The sequence below is a fragment of the Ictidomys tridecemlineatus genome, chromosome 5, assembly GCF_052094955.1.
Source record: "Ictidomys tridecemlineatus isolate mIctTri1 chromosome 5, mIctTri1.hap1, whole genome shotgun sequence".
Taxonomy (NCBI): Eukaryota; Metazoa; Chordata; class Mammalia; order Rodentia; family Sciuridae; genus Ictidomys; species Ictidomys tridecemlineatus.
Genome location: NC_135481.1, coordinates 134,775,723 through 134,802,854, shown reverse-complemented (window position 1 = coordinate 134,802,854; position 27,132 = coordinate 134,775,723). Strand labels below are relative to the sequence as shown.

General features: G+C 46.0%; 1 protein-coding gene across 2 annotated transcripts in view; it reads left to right on the top strand.

Moving 5' to 3' along the window:
• Slc28a1 (solute carrier family 28 member 1) overlaps window positions 1–27,132 on the top strand; it is a 46,466-nt gene that overhangs the window by 6,854 nt on the left and 12,480 nt on the right. For both annotated transcript variants that reach the window (XM_078051139.1, XM_040275562.2), the window contains exons 5-10: window positions 2,393–2,534; window positions 4,397–4,510; window positions 6,399–6,476; window positions 20,025–20,105; window positions 21,524–21,604; window positions 24,321–24,446. In XM_078051139.1, coding sequence (XP_077907265.1) covers window positions 2,393–2,534; window positions 4,397–4,510; window positions 6,399–6,476; window positions 20,025–20,105; window positions 21,524–21,604; window positions 24,321–24,446 — 622 coding nt within the window. The remainder of the gene's footprint in view (window positions 1–2,392; window positions 2,535–4,396; window positions 4,511–6,398; window positions 6,477–20,024; window positions 20,106–21,523; window positions 21,605–24,320; window positions 24,447–27,132) is intronic.

Genomic DNA, 27,132 nt, shown 5'->3' with positions numbered 1-27,132 from the left:
AGAGCCCAGCCCATCCAAGCAGGGAGGGCCCTTCTCAGTGCCTCCCATAGGATCCCCTGGGGCAAGTGGGAGACATATGGCTGCCAGGGACCACCCCTGGAGTCTGGCTTAGCAGGCTAGATTGGGGTCCAGGTGCCAGTATTTTTAATTATCCCCCAGACGATTCTGGTGTAGTCACTCATGTCCCTGGACACGTTTGGGGTGGGATCTCTTGATTTTGAAACAAGATTCCTTGGAGCTCTGGAAACAATGGAGATGCCATAGTGTAGGTTAGGGAAGAGAACATCAAACCCGTCTTAGTCATTTTCTACTGCTGTAACTGAATACTAGACTGGGTGGTTTATAAAGAATAGCAGTTTATTTTGGCTCCTGGTTCTGGAGGCTGGGGAGTCCAAGAACAGGGCGCAGCATCTTAGCTTCGGGTGAGGCCTTGTGTTGCTTCAGCTCATAGCAAGTGGGGTGCCTGCAGAGGAGACAAAGTAGAAGCAGCTGGGTGTGGTGGCACAGGCCTGTAATCCCAGTGACTCTGGGGACTGAGGCAGGAGGGTCGAGAGTTCAAAGCCAGCCTCAGCAATTTATCAAGGCCCTAAGCAACTCAATAAGAGCCGTCTCTAAATAAAATACAGAAAAAAGGGCTGGAGATGTGGTTCAGTGGTTAAGTGCCCTGGTTTCAATCCCTGATTTAAAAAAAAATTTAAAAAGCATCCTTGATTTAAAATGAATCACACTCACAGTGCTCCCAGTAACTAATCCAGTCCTGTGAGAGCAAGAATTGATCCAGGCCTGTAAGTATTAACCCATTCCTCATAGAAAAAAACCTGATGACTTCTTAAAGGCCCCACCGCCCAAACACTGCCACGGTGGCAGTTGATTTCATTATGAGTTGTGGTGGGAACCAACCACGTCCAAGTCATAGCATTTCATCCTGACTCCCTAAAATTCATGCCTTTCTCACATTAAAAAAATAAAATCATTCCATCCCGATAGTTCCCAAAGTCTTAACTTAATCCAACACCAACTCAAACTCTGAAGTCCAGTCTCATCTGAGACACAAGGCAAACTCCTTCCAGCTGTGGGGGAGCCTATAAATCAAGACCAGTTATCTACTTCCAAAATTCAGTGGTTGGGATAGGCAAAGGGAAAACACTCACAATCGCAAAAGGGAGAGAGAGGTAGAAAGAAAGGAACAACAGGTCCCAAGCTAGTCTGAAACCCAAGAAGGCAAGACCTTAACTCTTAAGATGTCAGAATAAGTTGGGGGCAGTGTTACACGCCTTAATTCCAATAGCTCAGGAGGCTGAGGCAGGAGGATCGTGAGTTCAAAGCCAGCCTCAACAACTGAGCAAGACCCTATGTCTAAATAAAATATAACAAAGGGACGAAAATGTGGTTCAGTGGTTGAGCACCCACGGTTTCAATAAAATAAAATAAAAAAAAGCCAGAATAAGCCCAGGGTGATGGCACATCCATATCCCAGTGACTCAGGAGGTTAAGACTGGAGGATTACAAATTCAAGATGTAGTTCGGTGGCAGAGCAAACCTAGGTTCAATCCCCAGTACTATTGACCAAAATTTAAATATATACATATATATATATTCCAGAATAAATTTTCACACTGTGTGCTTCCTTCCAGACACATTGGGTTAGTTGAGTCTAAAACCTTAGGCAACCTTGCCCTATGGCTTCGCTGAACTCAGTCCACATGGCTGCTCTCATGGTTGGATTTGCATGCAGCCTTCAGCTCCCCCAGGTTGGCATCACATGCCACACGTGTCTCTACTGTTCAGGGGTCTCAAAGGCAGTCTCACCCTCCTGTGCAGGTCTCAGCATGGTCCTCCAGACTCTTCATAGCATTCTTTGAAATCTAGGTGGAGGAAACCATACTTCCATAGCCCTTGTATTGTGCATGTCTGCAGAAAACACCACATGGTGGTGGATGCTGCCCAGGCTTATTGCCTGTGCCCTCTGGAGTAGCAGCACATTGCAGAGCATCAAAGAAGAGAAGCTGTCAAGAGTGACAATTCCAGAGATCTGCAAAAGCCCCCTGAAATGACCAGTTGAATTCTGATCAGCAAATATATCTGAGGAAACTACTCCTAATAGTTTACTACTAGGAAACTACTTCCTGGGCTATATAGGAACTACCCACAAGGATGAGAGGGAACTGTGCTTGGAATCAGAGGGCCAGGAAGAGTGTCTACTCCTGACAGATTGTAGGCAAACCCACCAATCCATAGAGCATTGTACAGAGTACTAAGAAGTGTCTTGGCTCACCTTTCCTCTGGGGCCCTGGGTACTATTTGGTGTGTGTGTGTGTGTGTGTGTGTGTGTGTGTGTGTGTGTGTGTGTGTAAGATGCTGAGGGCGATGGATTTCTCCCTCTCTCTTGCAGAGGTCTAGCCCTTGCTGCTGTCTTGGCCTTGGTCTTGTGGCTGGCTCTAGACACCTTCCAGAGGCCTGAGCAGCTGGTGTCCTTTGCAGGAACCTGCGTGTTCATCATCCTACTCTTTGCCTGCTCGAAACATCACGGTGCTGTGAGTGCTTAGTTGACAGCTGGGGCTGGAAGACAGTGTGTTCTTTCTTCTGCCCCTTGGCTGGGGCTGGGAACTGGGTGGGAGCAGAGGCTCCTGTTGGGAGAACACCCAAGGCTCAGAGTCTGGGAATGACTGTACATCAGGATAGGCTTCTTATGAAGCAGGTGAGGGACATCCTGGAACTGGAGACCCCAAGTGGGTAGTCACCTCTCTTAGCAGAAGTCATCAAGCTCCCCAACGGGGGCAAGGACACTGGATAGACAGATAGGCTGCGTTTCTCCAAACCAAGAGGCCACTGGAGGCATTTCTTTCCTTGGTGACATGTCCTCAAGTTTGTAGTCTCAGAAATCATCCCCATTACCCTGGAAAACACAGAATCAGACTCCAGAGTCTGTGTGAAGAACCAAAGGTTTCTTGGTATTTTTAGTGTAAAACAGTGCTCCTCCTCCTCTTTTCCTTTTCCTCCTCTGTACTGGGGATTGAACACAGGGTGCACTACCAGTGAGCTACACCCCCAGACTCTTTTATTTTTTATTTTGAGATGGGATCTCACTAAGTCTGAGGCTGGCCTTGAACTCATGATCCTTCTGCCTCAGCCTCCCAAGTAGCTGGGATTATAGGTGTATACCACTGCACACAGCTTAGAAATGCTAATTTTCATAGTCAGAAACTGGGGTGAGATACCACAACCCTCTCATCTCTCTTGGTCATGGCCATTAATCAAGGGAGATACCAGATGTTCAGGAGTGATGAGAGCATAGAGAAAAGACAGATACACATAGAGAGTAAAAGTTGTAGCTAGGTGGGCAGCCAAGCCCTGCTGAGGCTTGAGTGACTCTAGAGCCAGCTCAGCAAGTTTATTATATAGGTTTCATCAAAAAGTTATCTGTGGAAAAGTTTCAGCAAACAGGCAATCTGAAGGACGCTGGACTGGTGAGACATTAGGGTCATCTTGTTTTGCTCAGAATTCACTATTCCTGGGAGTTGGTGCTGAACTCAAGGCTTCAACTGATAGAGCCAGAGCCATGAGTCTTCACAGTAGCCCTCTCTGGCCAGTGTTACCATAGCAACTGGGGCATCTTGACCTGCACTTTACACAGGCAGCTCCCAGCTCAGACACAGCCCTGCTCTCCACGGTGAGGCTCAGCCATCTTCATTTCAACAAGGCCTCTGGATAATTCTGATGCATAACAAAGTGTCCATCTGCCTATTTGGGAGGTCCCTGCCTACGCACAGCTGGTTGGCCCTACTGGATTGGTCAGATGGACTTTCTCTTCCTCTGCCTCCTTTTTCTCTCTCCCATCCTCTGGAATCAGGACCCCTCCCTGCTTCATAGTGTTGTTACTACTTTCCCCAGGCTATAGCCAAGTTTCAGAGCTCAGGATTCGGTAAGGAGTCTTTAGGTGCTGAGAGAGAATAGCAACCCAAAGGAATACAGCTCTTCTGTACAGGGTGGGCCTCAAGGGAGTGGGGTTTGGGAATCCTGCCAATGGAGGACAGATGGAGAGGGTTCAGGCACATGGAGGTTACACAATGAGCTGGGCAGGCCGATGTCCATGTCCTGAGGCCATGACTCAGAAACTAAATGCCTTGGCATGTTCAAAGCTGGGCTGGCTTCTCAAGGGTCCTTGATTGGAATCTTGAGCCACCCCTGCCCACTGCCCACCTCATGGCTGCTAAGAGCATGGCCTATTCTGAATCCTAGGGAGGGATTGGCAGCAGGCTCAGGGCTCTGGCCTCCAGGCAGGGCAAGGCTCCCATCACCCCCAGCAGTTCTGTGCTCTCCATCCTCACCCCTCATGCTGTTCTCTGTGGACCACCCAAGGAGCGAAGCTCACCAAGCCCTTTTTATTGGGTGGCAGGTGTCTTGGCGGACCGTGTCCTGGGGCCTTGGGCTGCAGTTTGTACTCGGACTCTTTGTCATCAGAACAGAACCAGGATTTGTAGCATTCCAGTGGCTGGGCGATCAGATCCAGGTTTGTCCATGGGGCCTGACTGTTGAGAGCACCTTAGGTCATCAGGGAATGGGGGAGAAGCCACTTGGTTGTGGGGGAAGGTGGGTGGGGAGGCATAGAGATAGTTTGGGACTAGAGGGTAGGTATGGATTGGGGCCCAGGCCAGGTGGACTTCCGAGGGCTGGCAGGGCCAGGCACTGCTTCCCTCAAGCCAGGAACTCTGACCTGAGGGACAGAGCAGAGTCTGATATGGAAGAGAGTCCCTCGGCAGTGTGGCCTGCCAAGGTCACCTGTGACTCAGGACTTATAGTGTTAAAATTGCTTAAAAACAAAACCCTGCAAATGATTCGCTCTATGTGTGTTTGTGTGTGTGTTCTTAGAAATGTCTACTGAAATCATAATTTTTGTGTGTGTGGTACTGGGGATTGAGCCCAGGCCCTCACACATGAGAGGCAAGCATTCTACCACTGAGCTGCATCCCCAGACCTCTTTTTTTTTTTTTTTTAGACAGGGCCTCACTAAGTGGCCTCAAACTTGTGATCCTCCTACTTCAACCTCCCAAGTACCTGGGATTATAGCACCCTACTGAGGTTATAATATTTCACTTCATTTTTTTCTGTGGTAAAATACACATAAGACAAAATTTACCATTTTAACCATCATTAAGTTCATACACATTGTTGAGCAACCATCATGATTTTACTTTTTTTCCCCCAGTGCTGGGGAATGAACCTCAGGCTTTTTGCATTCTAAGCAAATGCTCTACCACCGAGCTACACCCACAGCTCATAATTTACTGTTTCAAATATAAGTGATTGAGGACCCAAGGTTGAACCTCTACTCACCCTCTTCTCACCAGCTCAAATGTCCATGTGCTGTGTGTGGGGTGGAGCCAGGATCATTCCTGGGGTCTGTGCCCACCTATTGGCTTTGCTGATGGCACAAGCCTAGGTATTATAGAAGAAAAGACTAAGAGTTACTGCTCTGGTCATGTCCCCATTTTATTTTATTTTCTTGTGGATTGAACCCAGGGGCAATATACCACTGAGCTACATCCACAGTCCTTTTTATTTTTTATTTTGAGATAGGGTCTTGCTGAGTTGCCCACACTAGCCTCAAACTTGCAATCCTCTAGGCTCAGCCTTCCTAGCAGCATATCCTCAATTTATAGATGAGAACATTGACTCCTGGATAAGAGAAGTGAGTTGTTCCTGCAGTCACAAAGCTATATCTCCTGCAGAAGTGAGTGTGGACTCCCACATTCAGGCTACGAGTCTAGGATGGAGACAGGACATGGAGACAGTATACTATTGGCTGTCAGGGGATGAAGCAGGCACAAAAGACACCCCCTTTAACAGCCCTCTTCAACACAGCTTAAGGTCTTGTTTCCTTATTATATCTTCTTTAATGTTTTTTAAAATATTTATTTTTTAGCTTTAGGTGGACACAATGTCTTTATTTTTTATTTTTATGTGGTGCTGAGGATCGAACCCAGTGCCTCACGCATGCTAGGCAAGCGCACTACTACTTGAGCCATGTCCCCAGCCCTTCTTTAATGTTTTAACAACTCTCATCTCAGGGTATTTAACATTTTAAATTGACCAAAAAAGTATCTCTCCTGCAGAACATGCTCTGAAAGAACAATGATTGTCACTTTAGTGTCTGTCCCTAGGCAGTACCTGACCCTGACAGGGACGGGGCGGATGGGGGGAGCTGTGTTTCAAGGGAAACCTGCCTGGGCCAGGGAAGGCCTGTGGCTTTGGCATCCCTCTCTCCCACCTGGTCCAGGGCCAGGCCCCTGCTCACCCCAGCCTGGCACTCTGCCCACAGTTCCCTCTCTCCTTCCTTCCTAGACTCACCCCATGTTTTTCTAGCGTGTATGAGTGTACTTTTTTTTTTTTCCTTTTAGACCTTCCTGAGCTACACTGAGGCCGGCTCCAGCTTCGTGTTTGGGGAGACTCTGGTCAAGAATGTCTTTGCCTTTCAGGTGAGCCTCACTCTTGGTCTAAGGCAACTGCTGCCCAGGTCTCCAGCTAGTGGGGAGCCTGAGCCAGCTGGGTGGGGCCAGGCTGAGAGGAGAGGGCAAGGCCCCCAGCAGGGAGGGTTCTTGTGGGCACAGGCTGGTTCTTGGAAAGTTAATGAAGCTTTAGCTCCTGGGCCCTGGGAGAGGCCCAGCAGTGCATTAAATTTAGGAAAGTCAGCTATTCTGTATGCTTTTCCCTAAAGATGAATATATGACAGAATTGCTGGGAGGCTATGACAAGAAGAGGAGGTGGGGAGCACGGGGATGGCTCCTGCTGAGACACTAGCCCCTAACATGCTGCAGGGACTCTGGGCCTATAAGGGACAGTTTCCAAAGGCTCAAACAGTCTTCTCATGGTGCTCTTCCTTCAAGGTCCCTCACAACCCACCTCTCTGCCAGGAAGCTGTTCTTTTTAGTTCAGCAGCAAACTATATCTCCCTCCTCCCCAGACTTCTCTCCTTCCCACTCTCTCTTTTTCCAACAAAAATTTATCGTGCATCTACTGTTATTTATTTATTTTCCTATACTAGGAATTAAACCCAGGGGTGCTCTACCACTGAGCCACATTTCTAGCCCTTTTAATTTTTTAACTTTGAGACAGGTCCGGCCAAGTTGCCCAGGCTGGCCTCAAACTTATAATCTTGCCTCAACCTTCCAAGTCTCTGGGATTATAAGTATGCTGGCCACTGTGCCCAGCATACCGCCACACAAAATATTATAGAGGAAATTGAGATTGAATATACTGTTCTGTTTCAAAGCACTTAATTTCTAATAGTAGACACTGGCCCTAATTTAAAACAGGGCAGCCTGTGATGAGGATGCTACTGGTGTGACCCACTTTGCTGTACTGAGTGGAAATATGGTTGTATTTCTTCAGTTACCTGTTCAATCCCCTAAATACCTTGTTTATTGAGGACTCTAGTATTGTCTTTTTCTACCTCACACCCAAATTTTCTAGAGACACTCAGATTCACTCCAGGCTTAAGCTCCATTTCTAAATGCCAGACAGAGAGAGAGAGAGAGAGAGAGAGAGAGAGAGAGAGAGAGAGACAGAACTGGGGCCCTGTTTACTCAGTACCTGACTCCAGTTTTCTGCCACTAATGTCATAGTACCATGGAGGAAAATTGCTGCTGCCTACCTGGTATGTCCTGGACCACTGTCCCTCAGAGGGACTATACAGGCCCCCATGTGTAGGTCCCAGGGGTTTCTGCTTTTTATCATTACTCTGGCCACTTTTTCCAGAGCCTCCCAACTCCTATGGGAGTGTTGGATCCAGAAAGCTTCCAGCCTAAGGCTTGTACTTGGCCCTGGACTTCTGCACTGGTATTGAGCCTAGATCCCCCTTCCCAGTTCTGATCCTGACCTCTGGTGGGTCCCCCTTGGACCCTTGGTGTCTGTTGGGCCAGCAGACTGTCTGAGGAATCTCCAGCCCATCTAAGGAGTTTTAATCATGCCAGCCATAAAAGGAAAGGGAGGGGACATTTCTTATCTTCTCAGGAGTCTTGTCTCCTGTACAGATTTTCCTATCATGTTTTCTGAGGTCAGTTCTGTATAAGATAGATATATGGGTAACCACCCCCCCAGAAGTCCCCTAACACCACCCCCTTAAGGCAGTATAGGCTGCTCCCTTTTTATCTGCATAATCAAGAAGGGGGCCACCCAAGCTTGCAGGAAGAACAGTGAAGATCTGCTTCAGGGTGACTTCTTGTGGCCACAACACAGAAGCTCCAGCAGTTTCTCAGATTTCAAAACACACACACTCTGCAATTCCACCACCCAGGGCAGCTGGGTTCAGTACTATAAGAGAGGCGCAAAGAAAGTGCTTGGGGAGCTCCCTGTAGGGAGAGATTGTTGGTAACTAGAATCAGCAAGGAAGACTCCCTGAGGATGTGGCATTTGACTTGGGGCTTCAGGACAGGGAGGACTGGGACATGTGGAGCTAGGGGCAGGAGGAGTAAATGGCTTGGATAAAAGCATGAAGGTGAGAATATGTTGGGATGTTCAGGGTACAGGGTTCAGTGTGAAAGCTGTTTTGAGGGAGCATATGTCAGCAAGTTTGGTCGGGCTATATCTTGAAGGGTCTTAAATGCCAGGCTGGGACATCTGGGTTTTGTCTCCAGTAAAGATGGTTGGAGATTATTTTATTGGAGATTATTTTATTGGAGTTTTGGATGGTTAACATGTCAATAGTTGGTAGAAAGGATTATAGCCATGATGCTGCAGAGAGAAAGAGAGAGGGACTGAGGTGGGAAGTGGCGGGGGGCGGGGGGGGGAGAGAATGAATATGTATGCAAGCAAGGAGGTTGTTTCGTAATCCAGGAGAAAAGTCACCCAGGGGACACGGGATGGGGGACAGAGACAGCTGGGTGGAGCTCATTGCTTAGCTGTTGTGGTTGCATTTAGCTATTTAGGAAGAGGCTTGGATCTTACTCATCTTTGTGTCCTTTGCCCAATCTTGAACCCTATCCAGCTACTCTGCTCCTTACTCAATGACTGAACTAAGTGATGATTCTCATGTGCCCTGGGAAGCCCTCCTGCACCTTCTGGGGAAGCTTTGCTCCATGTGTCCCCTGCTACTAGTTGTATTCCATACAGCCAACCTCTCCAAGCTGGGCCACCATTGCCTTGTGGAAAGACCTTGAGTGGCTTTCCCTGTGCTTCAGTATCAGAGCTAAGATCTTTCTTCACCTGTCCCAGAGGGAGCCAGCACTTCTCAGCCTTCTAGGGCCAAGAGATACACAGAGGATTAGAAATAAATTCAGAGCCATTATAAACCATTTTGCCTTCCTCTATGCTTCACATCCTGGTGGACCAGAGAAGAAAAGCTTAGGGAAAAAGCAAAGGCTAAAGAAATCATAATAACAGTTTCCACTTACAGAACGGGAATTTCTGCCACTCATTTCACCCTTATAGCAAATCTTCAGGGAAAATACTATTACTCCCCTTTTACAGAGAAGGTTCAGAGTGACTTTTGCTCCTACAAGATCACAAAACTGGTGAGGGCTGGAGTCAAGAATGGAGCCTGGATCCAACACTCTTGCTTATTAGATTCAAAGCCCTGATATCAGAGCTCTTTAGTTAATGGTAACAAAGGTTCCTTGACTTGAGGAACATTCATTGGTTCCTCCAATTTATAGGAAATAATATTCCTTAAGTCTACTCAGTTATAAGTGACAGAAACCCATTTGCAACTCACTCTAAAGGCAGGATTGGGAAGGGCTGCCTCTTACAAGGCTCACAAACTGAAAGGGCAAGGTAGAGCTGGTGAAGGCCAGAACTCAGGGCCTAGTTTTGCCAAGATCTCTGTTTACCTGTGGATGTCAACCCTGTTCTCTCATACAAGATATGCTCCTGGCCCCCGTATGCTCATTCTCAAGGTGCAGCCCCTAGGAGGGGGGCAACTCTTTTCTCCCAGCTCAAGTCCTAGGACAGATTCTGATTGGTCTGACTCAGATCATGTGACCATCCTTGGACCAATCACTAACCTCAGAGCCTTGAGATACTGCAGTTGGAGCAAAAGGGGTCTTGTGCTCACCCTTGAGGAAAGACAGGGCCAGAGCAGGACTCCATCACTGCACTTCCAATCAAGGGACATCTCCTTCCTCACACTATGAGTAGAAATCAGCAGGATCATGTTTCTCCTCCAAATATATAAAAAGTACCCTTCATAGCAAAAATGACCATTTGAAAAACATATCCATGGTAGTAAAAGACTGAGATTTGATATTCAGTTAAGAGAGAAATAATAAGTGTGGTGGATTTATCTTTAACCAGGCTCAGTATTTTGCAGTTGAACATGAAGAATTTTCTGGACCCTGGGAGATGATGACCTCTAGATAAATTCCTGGCCAATGTATTAGCCAGATGAGAGAGGTCTTAAGACAAATGCTTCCTTGCCACAGAATTCTCTTTCCTACCACAATAACTAATCACAAAATTTCATTCACACACTCTATCCATCTCTCTCTCTCTCTCTCTCTCACAACACACACACACACACACACACACACACACACACACACATATACATATACTTTTCATGCTTTGGACTTGCCTTCAGGTGGGGATGGCTCTGTTGAGTGCTGAGTTGAATGGAAGACTCAGGAATTTTCCATCTGTTCTTGTGAATCATGTGGATCTAGTCCAAGGCCTATGGCAAACTTCAGCCTGAGGGAGTCCCTAAATTCACTCAGACTGTCAGAATCTAAGCTATTTCCTAGAGTGCCATGGTCCAGCAGATGTCTTCTCCAGAAAGGCGAGTCTTTTTGTGAGACTTCTGCCTTCAACCTACTCCGGGCCTAGAGTCCAGCACTGTCAACATGGCAGCCAGCTCTTGGCTAGATTAGCTTGATTAGTAATTCCACTTCCCTTCTAATGACTTTCCATCCACAATGCCACCCACCCCAGGCCCTGCATCCTTCTCATTCCTCATCAACCTAGGAACACACCCACTCATTCTCTCACTCTCCTGCAGCTTCTAAGACATGCTTCCATCTACTGAGCTTAGCAGTGCTGTTCAGTGCTCTCCCTGAGGAGCCCTTACGGTGAAGGAAGATGTTTCTGTCTCCTGAGAATTTTGTTGTGTTTGCCTGAGGCAGACTCCATAATCCCTAGTGGTCAGAATGTACACACACGCACACACAAAAGATAAAATAAGATATGGATTGAAAGGTGAATTTGTGATTAAGGGGTTGTGGGCAACCTTAGTGAGCATGGTTTTCAGAGGGAGGAGTGGGAAGTGAGCGGAGGCTGGAGCAGGACAGCTGAAAGGAGGGACATGGGACCATTGAGGCAAGAGAGCTCTATTGAGAATGTGGCATGCAGGCAGAGGACATGAGGGGGGCAGATTGGAAAGGTCATCCTGGACACAAACAGGAAATCAGGAGACATGTCCAGTGGACAGCAGTAACCCACTTTACCTGGACCTGCAACCCTTCAACTTCATGGCAGTAAACACTCCAAGCATACTGTTTACCCATCTCAAAGGAAGAACTTGGAGGACTCAATAGGGAGGTCTTGGGTACTTTATTATTTATTCACTTCTTGATAGTGGCAGGCTGGGATATAAGGGTTTCACCATGCCTACAAGTGAGGGGATAGTATAGGTCCCATGCCCATTGAGCAGGTGGATTTCCTCATATGTTTTATGAGTGTATTCCTTTACTTTACAACTAGGGTCATTCTATCTCTTCTTAAGATTGGAGAAAAGTGGCCAGCTCCCTCTCTCTATTTCTTCATTATCACCTTCTTTAGAGTCTTTCTTATCTCATTGTAAGCTTTCCTAGGAACTGGTTAGTGTTTAACCCAATACTCCACCCATTTAAGGCCTTAGAAGCCCCTTAATTTCCCTCATAATCTCAGACTGTCCCATATCTTCCAGATAGTTCTTGGGACAGGCACACTGCTCTCATATTCCATAACAGCAGTACGAAGAGCAAGAACCTGTCAGCAAGTATGCGTGGGTAATAAAGATAAGATTAATTTGTTTTTTTTTAAAGAGAGAGAGAGAGAGAGAGAGAGAGAGAGAGAGAGAGAATTTTTAATATTTATTTTTCAGTTCTCAGCAGATACAACATCCTTGTTTGTATGTGGTGCTGAGGACCGAACTCGGGCCGCACGTATGCCAGGCCAGGACGCTACCGCTTGAGCCACATCCCCAGCCCTAAGATTAATTTGTTTTGACACTGGAGTTAAAGCATGAGAAATATTGTATTTTAGTCCAGTTCTGTTTTGTCCAAATCTATCCATCTCATTTGTAAGTTGGACTACCCAGGAAAGTCCTTGTGTTGCAGTCACATGGAGTTCTGAGCAGGTCCAACAATCAATCTGATTGGTGTGTGTAGCTTCCAGTACTCAGTCCAGGAATAGATTACTTACTTATAAGCTCCATATACAGGAGCTGATATTCAGGCTATTGTATGATCTTGTGTTAGTAAAGCAGCCTGAACAGTAGGCTTGCCTGGGTATAATATCAATCAATTTGTTTGCACTTCAGGGATAAAGAAAGAATAAGACACCTTGGGAATATGTAATTGTCTTAAACTGATACACAGTATTCCTTGGGTGATGACACCCAAGAGTAACATCACCTGTACTTGTGAGGGCCAGGTTCCCAACACAGTAGGACTTACTTATAAAATCAGACATTCTCCCTCCCCACAGGGGTTGGTAAGGCAAACCACTGGGGGCTGACTTGTACAGTCCAGGGTCAACTAAGGCTTCTTGTCTTCAATGTGGAAGACGAGAAGACTCAGTTGTAAGTTGTTACTTGTTTCCCCTGATTGGTTTAAGAAATGCTCAATTTATTATAGCCTAAGGTATAATAGCCTTTATCTGCAACCATAAGGCTGGCAGCCATGGGTGAGATGATGTATGGGTTTCTCATTTGGTGTCCTCTGTGCCTCAGGCTGACAAGCAGCCCACAGTTGAATGAGTTCCTTTCAATCCTTAAGGCTTATTTCAGCAAGTCATTCATTCTTTCACCTAATCCAGCTCCTGTTGGATTGTATGGCAGATGGAAGATCCCTAATATGTCCTGGCCTTGAGCCCACTGTTGTATTTTATGACCTGTGAAATGGGTTCCTTGGTCATTCTCATTTAGCTGTGGTGTGCCACACCTGGCACTCAGCTGGATCAGTTCCTTAATTGTTGTCCTTTGATTGGCTCTTTTGCTGAGAAAGATTTAGATCAAGCCTGTAACTGTGTCCACACAAGTCAATGCATATTTGGCCCCTTCTGAAAGTGCGAGAGGACCAATCTATCTGCCATCACTAAAGAGGGAAATCACCTTGTTTGATATGCCCCTCTGTGGCATTTAGTCATCATCATGGGTAGTGCTGAGAGCAGGCAAGACAGTTCTGACACGCAGCAGCAACATTGGACCTCATTAGGGGCAGCCTCCAGAGTGTCACAGCTGCCCACATACTCTTCTGACCTGCGTGCTTTAATCCACCATGTAGCCAAGTGGAAGTTTCTTTTGCTAGGGCTTCCTCCAGTGATCGTTTTTTTTGTTTTTCTTTTAATATATTTTTAGTTGTAGATGAACATAACTTTATTTACTTATTTTTATGTGGTGCTGAAGATCAAACGTCCTACCACTGAGCCACAACCCCAGCCCTCCTCCAGCCATCTTATCTTTGCCAACTGGTGCTTTGTACAACCTTGCCTGGTGCTTCTTTGGTGATGGGCTCCTTGGCAAGAAGGGCAGCCTTAGTGGCACACAATTGTTTTTAAAAAAGCTTTAACATTCCTTTGCTCCCTTCCATAACTGTGACCCAAATCCAATGGGGGTCTTATGTCCCTTCATCTGCTGCCATAAGCCCCATCCAAAACCATCCAGAGTGACATGGATGGTAAGCTTAGCAGGTTTTGTTGTGCCCAGGGTCCCAAGAGCTTGTGCCTGTTTTACTGTCCATTTGGCCTGAGTAGAAGCCTCAGTATGCCAATCAGCCGAGTCCCACACTGCACCCCTCCTACACAAATTATCTAGGGGTCTTAATATTGAGTGAGATGAGGGATGAGAGCCCTCCAATGAGCCTCACACATTCTTGTATTTGTTTTACTGTGTTGGGAAATGGAAAATTCCTGAACTTTATTTATTACAGCCTGAAGTATAACCTTCGTCTTACCCAAACAACACCCAGAATTTCACCGACAAGTTGTGGCCCTGTACTTTGTCAGGGTTTATGGTCCATCCTTTCCTTGGAAATGAGTCAAAAGTATGAGAGTAGCCTTGGTGAACACTTAACAAGAATCGGGTGTGATCGTTAGTTAAACATTTTTTTCAACTAAGGTCGGCATCAGTTTTGTTATTATACCATGACACCTTGGCAATGGAGATACCCTTGAGGTAACACTGTAAATATCCACCATCAGCCTTCCCACTTGAAGGCCAATGGGATTTGACTCTCTAGAACTTTATTTGTGATAAAGAAGGCATTAGCAAGGTCCAGCACACAGCAAGATGTTCTCAGCTGAGTACGTAGCTCTTCTAGAATAACAGCTATGTTGGGAACAGTTGCACAAAGTGGAAGGGTCACCTTATTTAATTTTCTGTAATCCACTGTCATGTACCAAGTTCCATCCTGCTTTCTTATCAGCTACACAGGGGAGTCAAAAAGGTCTGTGGGCTTGGAAAATTATATTTACTTTAGCAAATTCATATATAGTCTCTATTATCTCCTCATGGCCACTGATATTGTTTGGTGGAAACAATTCAGCAGCATTCAGGCAAAATAACAGAGAGTATTTAGCGTGCCCCCTGAATATTGACTTTACAACTGACATGTGTTCAATCTCATGGCAATGCAAATGGAACTCCCCTGCAGTAGTCGATAGGCATTTACTGCACAAGATATCGCCACTCATTATATTTTCAGGTGTGGGGGCTATAAACACTATATAGGAGGTAAAGGGCAGGTGCTCAAACCACAGAGACCACATTACGGCTTAAACTCTTGCTGTTTTCCCCTCATATCCTTCAATAGCAGTTAACTTGCTGAGAATTTGTTAGGATTACTGTAAATCAATGTACACTCAGCTCCCATGTCCACCAATGCTATTACTATGAAAATTTTTTTGTTTGTTCTTTTTAGTTACTTAACAGTAGAGTATATTTTGACATATTTATATAAACATGTAGTACATCTTACTCTAATTAGGATCCCAGTCTTATGGTCTTACATGATGTGGATATTCACTGTGGTGTAATCATTTATATACATAGGAAAGTTATGTCTGATTCATTCCACTGTCTTTCCTATTCCTGTGAATAGTGGTCCTCCCTCCTCCAATAGGGAAGGCACCCCAAACCACATCAAGGTGGTAGCCAGTCTGAGATCCCCTCCTACCCCCCAGATTTCATGCCCTTTCTCAACTCCAGAGTTACCTAAATGTAGCCTTCTTTGGGATCCTGGCCAATCATGCCAATTATTCAACTCCAAGGTTGAAAATGCCCCAGGCATACAGTTTACTGATCCCAAAGGAAGAACTTGAAGAACTCAATAGACATTTTATTACACACTCCTCAGGGGTCAGGCTGGAATGCAATGGAGGGCCGTGGCAGGCCTACAAGCCAGGGAAATATAGAGGATAGGTTGCATGACCACTGCACAGATGAATTTCCTCAGATGTTTCTTAAGTACTTTACAACCAGGGTTATCCTGTTTAGATCCTCATCTAAAGATTAGAAATAAGTGACCAGCTCCTCCTCTCCATTTCCGCTGTTATCACATTCTTTCAGAATCCTTTTTATCTCACTGCAAGCTTTCCTAGGAACTGACCAGTGTTCAGCCCAACAAGTCCATTCTGCTTTTGGGTCATGTTGGTGTTATAACATTGCTACGGCCTCTGAGGGGCCTCTGAGGGGCCTTCCAGCTTTGGGTTTCTATGGTTCCTCATGGCCTGGGACTAGTGATGGCACTGTCTACAAGTGATTAGGTCGTGGGGTCTGGGGACATGGAGCTTTGCCCATACAGCCTTAGGAAGTCATCAAGAGCCTTGGTTCAGCTCCCTTCAAGGAAAAGAGGGAGCTGGGCCACATCCCCAGTGGGCTTAGCCCTGTTCCAGGCCAAGTTCACTCAGAGCGTGTGGTCTGCACTCTGGAACAGTGGTTCTCAGGGTATGGTGTCCAGACCAGTAGTACCAAGAGTCCTGGAAAGACCCAAATATTAGACCCTGCCCTAAACTTACTGAATCTGAAATTCTGGAGGAGGGGCTCAAAATATGCATTTCTAACAAATCCTCAGATGACCACACTTGAGCACCCACTGCTGGCCTGGAAGAGCTAGGAGTTCCATCGTCAGGACTTATTTGGCTCTTCCTCAAAGGGAATTGTCATAGTCTACCTGGGATGCTATCACAAAAAAACCCCAGATTGGGTGGCAATTGAACAACAGAAATTTATTCCTCGCAGTTCTGGAAGCTGGAAATGAGATCAGAGTGCCAGCATGGGTGGGTCCCGATGAGGGCCCTTTTCCTGGCCATAGATGGTTTTCTCTCTGTGTCCTCACATGGTGGAAGGACAAGAGAATCCTCTGGGACCTCTTTTATAAGGTTATTAATCCCATTCATGAGAGCTCCACCCCCATGACTTAATCACTTCTCAAAAGCCCTCTTCCTAATACCACTGGGGATTAGGTTTCAGCATATAAATTTGTAGGAGGTGGAGGACAGACACCAACATTCAGTCTATAGCAGGGACACATGCTGCCCCTGAAGACAGAAGTACAAGATCCTTCTTGGGCAAACTCCTTTGGGTCACTGAGGACCAAAGCAACCTGTCTGGTGACCAGGAGGTCTCTGTATCTTTTCATGTAAGTGACTTTGGGCAGGTAGCCCACACCTTAGAACCTCAGTGTACCTATCTGTGAAGTGGAGACAGTTACTTCTACCTTAGTGGTTTTGAGGATCAACAAGTCACCGCACTTTGGTTACCTAGAACATAGTAGGACTTTATAATAAGCACATAGTAGGACTTGCTTGCACTTTTCTCATCCTTCCATGACCATACTGCCCTGAGCTACCTGTTCTTCTATCATGTCATGCACTGCAGGTCCCAGAGGTGTTTCTGGGCTGGGAGATCATATTAGACACAGGGACCTTATTTAGTATTAAATACCCCACCTTAGAAAATTGGGGATCGCTTCTCTTCCATTTCCTCTCACACCCTAGAAAGTCACCACTTAATCCAAAACCCAGCTTCCTTTCCACCGAAAATCTCCATCATGCAGATAAAATATATCTCTTGGTGCTAAATCTGGATTTGGGTCCTGCCACCCTGAGTGCCTCCTTCCTGGCTTGTGTCCATCTCTGTGGCCCTGCCAGCTGCCCTGCTGTCCCTCACATGAGCAACTAGATGGGCAGTCTAGACAGTACGTGATCTTCTGTGCATCTCACTCCCAGGAAAACAGAATGATATCACCGCTCCACGCTGGTGGTGCTTCTAGCCCCGGGCAGTGGAGGAGTCACAGGGCAGGAAATGGATTTCTGGAGCCAGCGTCTGTGATCCCTGTCAGGTGACATCCGCAACTGCAGTGAAATTGGTGACAGATGTGAAGTGAAACAAGTCCAGATAAAAACTGGGGAGTTCTGGGAAAGGAGAGGATAGTCCCCCACCCCAGCCAGCAGGGCTTGCTTCTCATTTCCAGCCCAGCCAGCCAGAGCCCAGGATCTCCCTCTCACCAGGAACCTTCTTTGTATTCCCCTCCCCTCTCCTTTTTTTTTTTTTTCTTTGTGCAGTACTGGGGATTGAACCCAGGGGTGCTCTACTACAGAACTACATCCACAGCTCTTTTTATGTTTTGTTTTTTTTTTCTTTTTTGAATTTTAAGACATTGCTGAAGCTGGCCTCAAACTTGTGATCCTCCTGCCTCCTCCCACCTACTCACTGGAATTATAGGCATGCACCACGATGCCCCATTCCCATTCGTTTTGAACGAGAACCTAAATTTGATTGCTCTAGACTGTTCCTTCTCCAAAATCAAAATCAACAGGGCCTTGATCCTCACCCGCTTCTAGCCAGGCTGCTCTTCCTGCACAGACCAGGGTCTTGAAAGGGCTAGCTGGACTCATTGCCTCTATGCCTTTTATTTCCTCCCCTCCTTGGGTATCCCCACCCTTCCTCTGATACTGCTCCCACCTAGATTGCCTGAGACTCCTGAATCGCTAAGTGACAACAATTAGCCTCAGGCTTTATCTTACCAGAGCTCTGAGGCACCCCTCAGCTAACTGGGCATGCCCTCTCAGTTTGTGTCACATGCCTCTTTGGTTGTCCTCCAACCTCTAGCTATTTCCCCTCTTTCCCCTCTTATCCTTCTGTGATGATGACCCCAGGGCCCCGTCCTTAGCTCCTGCTCAGCTCACCCCAGGCAGTTTTCTCAGTGTATCACACCCCATCATCTCACCCTTCACTTTTTATGGATGAGTCCCAACTTGATCTGACCTGGATTTCCCCTTAGCTCTTAATCTTTTTATCTAGCTTCCCACTTGATACTCTACTGGGATGCTCCATGGGCATCTCAAACCCATCAAGTCCAAAGTGAACTTCCCCCAGACCTCTCCTCTGCCTTTGCCCCTCTGCCTTGAGAAAGGTCCACCTATTATAGAAAATTTTAGGAAAGGCAGGGAAATTCAGAAATAGAGGAAAAAAGAAAACAAAATTCCTTCAGCCCCCCACTCACAGAAGCCAGTCTTTTGACTATCAGAGAGCACTGCCTTCCAGGTTCCTTTCTTTATTTTTAATATTCCAATTTTCCCACTTAACATTTTAGCACAAGAATGTTCCCAGATTAGTACCAACTCTGCATGACTTCAAAATTGATTAGTTAACAACTGTTTGGAAGATAACACATGAGTAGAAAAAAGGCAAAAGATACAAAAAGGCAAAAGGTACAAAAGAAAATTCTACTCCTCCCCAAGGCACCTGCTGACGCTGGTCACACTCATGTCCTAGTGATGTCCCATGTCACTCAAGACCACAACACAATGCTCTCTCACTTTTTATCCCCGTAACAGCATGGCATACACCCCCCACCCCCCAATACCCCACCCCCCCATATATCTTCTCTTTCTTCGCTTAACAAACTAACTTGGAAATCGGTCTAAAGTTTCTATAGAAAGCTTCCTCATTCTTGTGTTCTGATTTAGTGCACCATTGTGTGTTCATGCCAGAGGTTATTAAACTAGTCCTCTGTCTTTTAGATATGTCAGTTTTTGCCAGTCTGAATTATAAATGAGACCATGATAAGAAAGCACTGGGGTGGGGCCAGGGGCCTGGAAAGGAAGGAATAGATGTGAGGGAAATTTTGAAGGAAGAGGTAATGAATCTTGGAGTGAATGAAGAGGCAGGTTAAGGATGGTAGTAGGAAGCAGGGTGACAGGACGAGGTGCTGGTTGTAGGTCCAGGATGAATCTATTCTGAGCTAGTTGGCGCTGAGTGGAAGTGGAACACCAGAATGCATTGGCCCAGAGTATGGGAAGGCAATAAAGGGCAGAGTTATAAGCCAGACATTGAGCTCCTGGAGGAGGGGATGTGGTGCAAGTGCTAGGTCCCAGGCGAGCTCCTAATTTTAATCTTCTAAACAACCCTGAGGAGTGAGCATTTTATCCCATTCTGGAAACAAAAGAAGCAAGTGAGCAAGTGGCACACTCCACCCCTGCTCCCAGCACATGCAGGCCTGTATGTGGGGAGGAGAGAGGGAGTGTGGCCTGGTGGATGTTGCTATTGAGAGGAAATGGAGAGAATAGTAGTGCCTCCAAAGAGGCCCCACATGCATAGCACCTGGGGTTTTCTGCACTAAAAATAGAGCTTCTTCCCTAATTGACAATGGTGCAGGTGAACTCGGTCACTCCAGGTCTGCCAGCCATAGGGGACCCAGAGCTTCTGTACAATACTGGACTGTCAGGCCTCTGAGAAGCAAGGCCTTGGGATGGAGTGGGCTGTTAGAGCCCTGCCTGGCCTCCTGCCACCTCCCTTCCTCTAACCTGGAGTCTTGTGCTCTCTTTCCTGGCAGGTTTTGCCCATCATTATTTTCTTCAGCTGTGTCATGTCAGTTCTCTACTATCTAGGCCTAATGCAGTGGGTAATCTTGAAGGTAAGTACCCTGCACCCAGGCCTGGGCTCTTTTGCAGTCACCAGCTCCCAAGGTCCACAGCCTCCCCAAATCCTTTGATTCCAGGGTTCATACTTTCCCTAAATCCCCTGCCCCCTGGGCCCTCACCCTCCCCAAATCCTTTGCTTCTGAGGTCTATACCTTCCCAGAATCCACTGCTCCTATGATGCCACATTCTTCCAGGACCTACCACTAACCAAACATCTTTCACAAGCTCTCTGGTTATGATACTAAGAGAAATGGCATCCAGATCCAATGTGGTTTCCATGGGAGAGAGAGTTGTAGTCATTGGGCTATATTGAGTTGTTAGGGGAAAAAAATTAAAATGACATACTCAGAAGATCTTGAGAGGGCTGGGAATGTAGCTCAGTGGTAAAGTGCTTACCTGGTATGTATGAGGCCTTGGTTCCATCCCCAGCACTAATAATAATAATAACAATAATAATAATAATAACCTTGAGAAACTGTAACAGTGGGACACAGTGAACAGACTTCACATGTAAATATGTCAAATTCTGTGCTTGTGTTCATAAAATCTGCTGCATAAAAACAGGATGCGGGAGACAGCATTGGACCTGGCAAAGATTCTGAGATTTTAGCTGATTAAGCTCAGCATAAATCAGCACCATCAAGTGGCTGCCAGGGTGCAAAAACAACCTGTGCTTATGTTAAGAGCACACATTGCATGGTGTGAGGGAGGTGACTGTCCCCAGATTTGGAGAATGTATTCAACCTCAGGGCTGGTACAAATAGATTTTTAATCAAGAGAGTGAAAGGACTTGAAACCATGCCTTCCACAAAACAGTAGGCCTGGAATAGAAGAAATTAGGGATAAGAAAGCCATCTTTAAATACTTACAGAAGAGAGACTTTGGAAAGGGCAGCCAGGGAGGTACTAGCAGTGGAGAGAAATTTCAAGGGAAGTAGATTTCATCTTGACTACAAAGGAAGATCTTTTTGATACAGTGTTTTCTAGAACCTTTTCCACAAAAACTCTAGTTCCCTAGCATGTTAATAAATATTACTGAAGCTAGGTGCAGTGACCTGTGCCTGTAATCCCAGTGACTTGGGAGACTGAGGCAAGAAGATTGAAGATTTCCAGCCCAGACGGGGCAATTTAGCAAGACCCCATCTCAAACTAAAATAAAAAGGGCTGGGGATATAGCTCAGTGCTAAAGCGCTTGCTTAGCATGAGTGAGTTTGGTTCCCAGACCACCAAAAATAATAAAATTAAACTTAAAAAGAGGTCACAATGGCAATGAAATTTCAATGTGAGTTTTGGGGAGGACAATCAAAATATATCAATGTCCTGGGCTGGGCTGGGAGTTAGAAGACTTGCAAGACTCTCTGATTCTGGAGCTTGATAATTCAGCTCCTAAAAAGCAGCCTGCTTGCTTTTAGATTGCCTGGCTGATGCAGGTCACCATGGGAACCACAGCCACTGAGACCCTGAGTGTGGCAGGAAACATCTTTGTGGGCCAGGTGAGTACTATAAATTTCTCTAAGACGGTAGAGGCCCTGAAGCCATGGAGCTCTGATTCAGTCCACTGAAGAGCCATTTAAACCTTCTCCCAAAGTCATCAAAGGCTGCTGTCCCAAAGGTCCTCCATATGGAGGCTATGCTCTTTGTCTAGCTCATGCCAGAGAGGACCTGCCTGGCACCTGCTGCCACCCTAACCCTAGGCTGACTTCATTAGCTTAGAGACTCACAAATCCTACATGAGAAAACTGAGGCTCCTGGGATAGGAACAGTGTGGTCAATAGCCCACAGTATAAGCCAAGACTTAGAATCCAGATTTTCTCCTTCCTCGCCAGTGTTCTTTCTGCTATACCATTTTGTCTTTTTTACCCCCACCGTCTTTCTGAAAGTGGATTTTCCAAAGTAAACATGACTCTGAAGGTGCCATGAGTCCCGAGTCCCTTCAGGCCCAACCCTGTTGAGTGATGAAGACTCTGGAGGCCTTTTCAGGGTCTATCCTGGCCCATCTACCTAACATTTGAGTCCCCAAGGAACACACTTGTCAAAAGATGCCATATTTGATAGTTTATGAAACTTTGGAAACTATTTGCATCTTTTTTTGCTGTGGTATGTGTTGATTTCAAATATTTTTTGTTTATTTTTAGCCAACTAAGACAGATGTGCTGACAGGCAGAGTGTCCCAAATATTCCTTAAAATGTTCAAAATAAGGCTAGAGATGTAGCTCAGTGGCAGAGCACTTACCTAGTACGTGCAAAGCCCTGGGTTCAGTCCTCAGTACTAAATAAATTAATAAATAAATAGAGTAAGAAAGAAGACACTGATATACAAAGGCATTTACTTATATGAGAGGCTTCGAACGCAATCTGTTTCTACTGATAAAATATAAATTGCATTGAATGTGTCACTGGGTAACATAAAGAGCTCCCAAGGTAAATTAACTTTGCACAAGTGGTTGGTCAAGTTGACCTAGATTTCTGCCTCATTTCCTTCAAGGGGAGTAGATGGGGAACCTTCAAAAATTACTGGCATCATTTCAACCTGTAAATGTGTCAGGCCTGGGTCCACTCCCTCCCTAGGGGTTTGCACCAGCCCCGTTGCTTTAAATGTTTAATTAATTAATTAATTTTTTGAGCTACATTACCCAAGCCAGGCTGAAATTTGATCCTCCAGCTTCACTCTCCTGCATACCTGGGATTACAGGTGTGCACCACCATGTCTGCCCTTAAATGCTTGAAATGTCTCTCATATCCCACTCTGGAGCCCTGAATTCTCCCCTTAACTTGACTGACGTGTCAACTGGTTTCTTATCCTTCCTCTTAGATATCTCAAATTCAGTAGGCTAAATCGTAAATACAGGACGCTTGACTTTCTCCCTCATCACAGCTGTGCCTCTCTCTAAGACTTTCCCTTCTCAGTAAATTATGTCACCTTCCACCACGTTGTTCAGACAGAACTCAGAGCCATCCTTCCTTCCTCTGCTTCCCTTGCTCCATGCACCCCCACCATGCCCTTCTTCCTTGCTACTAGCCACCCCGTCTCTCACCTGGATGGTGCTTTCACCTGCCAATTCTCCCTGCTTCCATCCCACCTCTCCTATCCATCCTTTTTTATATCTGCCTGAGTGACCCATCAAAAACACCTCTAAGGACTGAGGATGTGACTCAAGCAGTAGTGCACTCACCTGGCATGCACGGGGCGCTGGGTTCAATCCTCAGCACCACATACAAATAAAAAAAAAATAATGATATTGTGTCCACTGAAAACTGAAAAAAAAAAAAAACACGTCTAAGGCCAGGTACAGTGGCACACACTTGTAATCCCAGCAACTCAGAGCCTGAGGCAAGAGGATCACAAGTTCAAGGCCAGCTTCAGCAACTTAGCAAGACCCTATCTCAAAATAAAAATTAAATAAGTGGCTGGGGATGCAGCTCCGTGGCAGTGAGCTTACTTACCATGCATGAGACCCTGGGTTCAATCCCTACTACTATAAATAAATACCTCTAAGCATGCTTTTATTCCATCTCTTTATCTCTATTTAAATTATTTATCTACTTGGCTCCTTATTGATTATCCATAACCTCTCTCCCTCCATAAAACCCCTCTCCCACCTTCCACTGCTCCCAGGATATAAACTATTTACCATGGTATCCCCATCCTACAAAACAGTGCCTAGGTGCTCCATAACTATTTACTGAATGGATAATGAGGGGCTCCAGGCTTCCCCATATGCTCTGAAATAAACCCACCTTGTATGCCCTGTCTCGTTTCTTTACAACAAGCCTCATGGCTTTATGAGAAGCTCAGGCCTGGAGTTAACCTGTGCTTCCCACCCCTTTGCATGAACACAGGTAATTCTCGGCACCTCTCTGAAACTCTCTTTGCTCTCCTGGAAATGGGATGCCCAGTTCTGCCTCAGAAGGTTGAAAGTCATGACAGTGAGGTGCTTAGTGGGGTGCCTGTCACATGGCAGCAGTCCACACATGGGAGCATTATCAAACCAAGAGGGAGTCATAGGGGACCTTCCAAAGAAGTGGGCCAACATGGAGGTTCAGAGAGGCTCAGCCAAGTACAGACCACAGTTCTGACCTCACCCCCCATGTCTCTTCCCTAAGGACTCCTCAATGCTTACTCTGACCTCCTGGCTCTCAGGCAGGGGCTGGGCGGGGAAAGTACCCAATCACCCCAGCTCAGCCCTCTGCCATGTTTCCCATTTGTAGACTGAGGCTCCTCTACTGATCCGGCCCTACTTGGCAGACATGACGCTCTCTGAAGTCCATGTGGTCATGACTGGAGGCTTTGCCACCATCGCGGGAAGCCTGCTGGGCGTCTACATCTCCTTTGGGGTAGGGACAACTTTCCCTCTGCTTGGCTATACTGAGGGCCAGAAACCCACCTTTGGGGGCACCCCATGCAGATCTGGGCCAGGGCATCCCTGGGATGTTCTCTCTTGGGCCTCAAGCTCAGTTGCTGGGCTGGTGTGAGGAGACACCTCACCTGAGTGACACAGGCCTGAAGGGCTGGACCATTTGTTCATTCTTCTTACATGATCACTGGAGACAAAAATTCCCAGGGTTCTCTTTACTGAGCACCTACTACATGCCAGGCAATATGCTAGACGTTTTAGTATCCCCATTTTACAGTGAGAAAATTGAGGCTCAGAGAACAAGTAATGCTTAAAGTTAGGATCTGAGTCCAGATATATGAGATTCCAAAATTCATGCTCATTTCTCTAAGAACTCACACCTAGGATGTCCAAGGAGGTCTGTTTTACTCTCCACCAATTGCCTCCCCACAATCTTTGGGCTCAGGTCCTTCCTCTTCTCTTAAATTATTGCTTTGCAACTTACAGAGCACAGTGCATTCATAGGTTAAATTCCAGTGGTGTGAATTGGTCCCTTAAATCAACCACAGTACTACTTCCTGGTAGGTAGAAAGGAATCTTCAAATGTGTTCCCTACAAATTGCTGAGTAACAATGTTATATATTTATAATATACCTTGTTCCTATTTTTGCTTTCATATACAAATTGTCAAAATCTTATTTTTTTTAACAATCAAAGAAATTCTTGGTTATTGTGGAAGTGAATAAAGTTTTTAGAAATTTCTCTTCCTGCCAGATGCATTTGTGCATGCCTATAATCCTAACTGGGGAGGTTAAGGCAGGAGGATTGCAAGTTTGAGGACAGCCTAGGCAACTTAGTGAGAGCTGCAGTAACTTAGAGAGAACTTGTCTCAAAATAAAAAAATAAAATAAAAGGACAAGGGAGGTATTTCAGTGGTAGCATGCTTTTGGGTTCAATCCCCACTACTCAAAATAAATAAATAAATTCATCATCATCATCATCATCATCATCATCATCATCATCATCATCCAATAATAAGCTGGATGAGTGAGTTAGTCCATACAATGTGATGCCATTCAGTGCTTAGAGTGAGGGAGGTTGTGGGTACTAACTGAGTTATCTTTGCTTGCCCCCCCCCACCCCTGTACTATGTATATATAGGCACTGGAAGGACAGAATGACCCACTGTCCCATTCACAGTCCCAAATTCCACCTATCCCATTTATGACCTTGAGGTGACTGGTGGGGATGGATGACAGGAGAAGCCAGCCTACCCCTTAGTCCCTCTTTCACTCAGGACCTTTGACCACACCAGTAAGGTCAGCTCCATATTTCCATGAACTACCTGGGCAGAATTGGTGGTTGTGTGACTTTTAAAGAAGGCCCCTTGCACTCTGTGGCTTTGTCTTCCAGCCTGGCACCCTCCTGTTTAATATTCCAGAACCATCATTTGATTTGCATCTTGTCTTACCAAGATCCAAATGCATCCCTGCCTACCCCACCACCAATGGTTTGTTGGAAGGAATTTGATATTTCAAATTGGGAACTCAGAAATTTGTTCCTAAAACCTTTTTCATGGTGAAATACTATGGAAAAGGTATGACATAATATTTTTGGACTTAGGGCCTTTAAATGTTTTTATATTTCTCAGGGCTCCAAAGTCAGTTATAAGAACATGCCTGGTATTCTTTTTAGCACATGGGCATTGCCGAGACTTCTACCATTACTTAAAAACTAACTATGGGCGCTCCTAAACTTACAATGGGGCCACATCCTGATAAACCCATGGTGAGTTGAAAATGCATATACTTCACTTAACCTATGGACCATTCTGACTTAGCCACATAGTGCACTGCATGCAGAGCATTGAGATGTTTCCTTGGACTGGACCATTGGCTCAGCTGCCTGAGATCTGCTGCCACCAGCATTGCAAGAGTATCTTGCATATTATTAGCATATCACTTGTCGAATGTGACTAGCCCAGGAAAGATCAAACTTCAAAATTCAAAGTACAGGGCTGGGGCTGCAGCTCAGTGGCAGAGTGCTTGCCTAGCATGCATGAGGCACTGAGTGATCCTCAGCACCATATAAAAATAAGCAAATAAAGTGAAGGTTACAAAAAAATTAAAACCAAAAAATTCAAAGTACAGTGTCTATAGTGTGTATAATTTTCACACTATCTTAAAGTTAAAAATCAGTCAGTTGAAACGTTAAGCTGAAAATGATCTATGCTGGAAGAACTCCCTCTCTTTTACACAATCTGGCTTAAAACTCAGTCCCCCTTCTTCCCTTTTTTACTCCAGAGTCCACCCAGTCCTGGGCAGTCTGGCCTCCTAACTGACAGGGCCTCGATGCCCACCTCCACAGAATGTGCAGAGGCACCCAGGATGAGCCATGTGATCACAGATTTCTGGGTTTGGAAGCCCCTGGCTACAGCCATAGTGGCCTGGGGAGGAGAAGGTCACCTAACACCTACCTTCCTCCTTCCTTCTCCTTCCCTCCTCCCACTGGATCCACTTCAAATCTGGTTCCAGAGCAGCTCTCTTCTGCCCCCACCTGGCTCTGGGCCTCCTTTGCCCAGTCCTGGGCTTCTTTCCCCATGGTCTCCTGTCAACTCCTTCTCCAGGCTAGCTCCTCAGGGTATCTCTGGTTCTTCCCTCAACCCCTGAATTCCAGATAGATCCCTC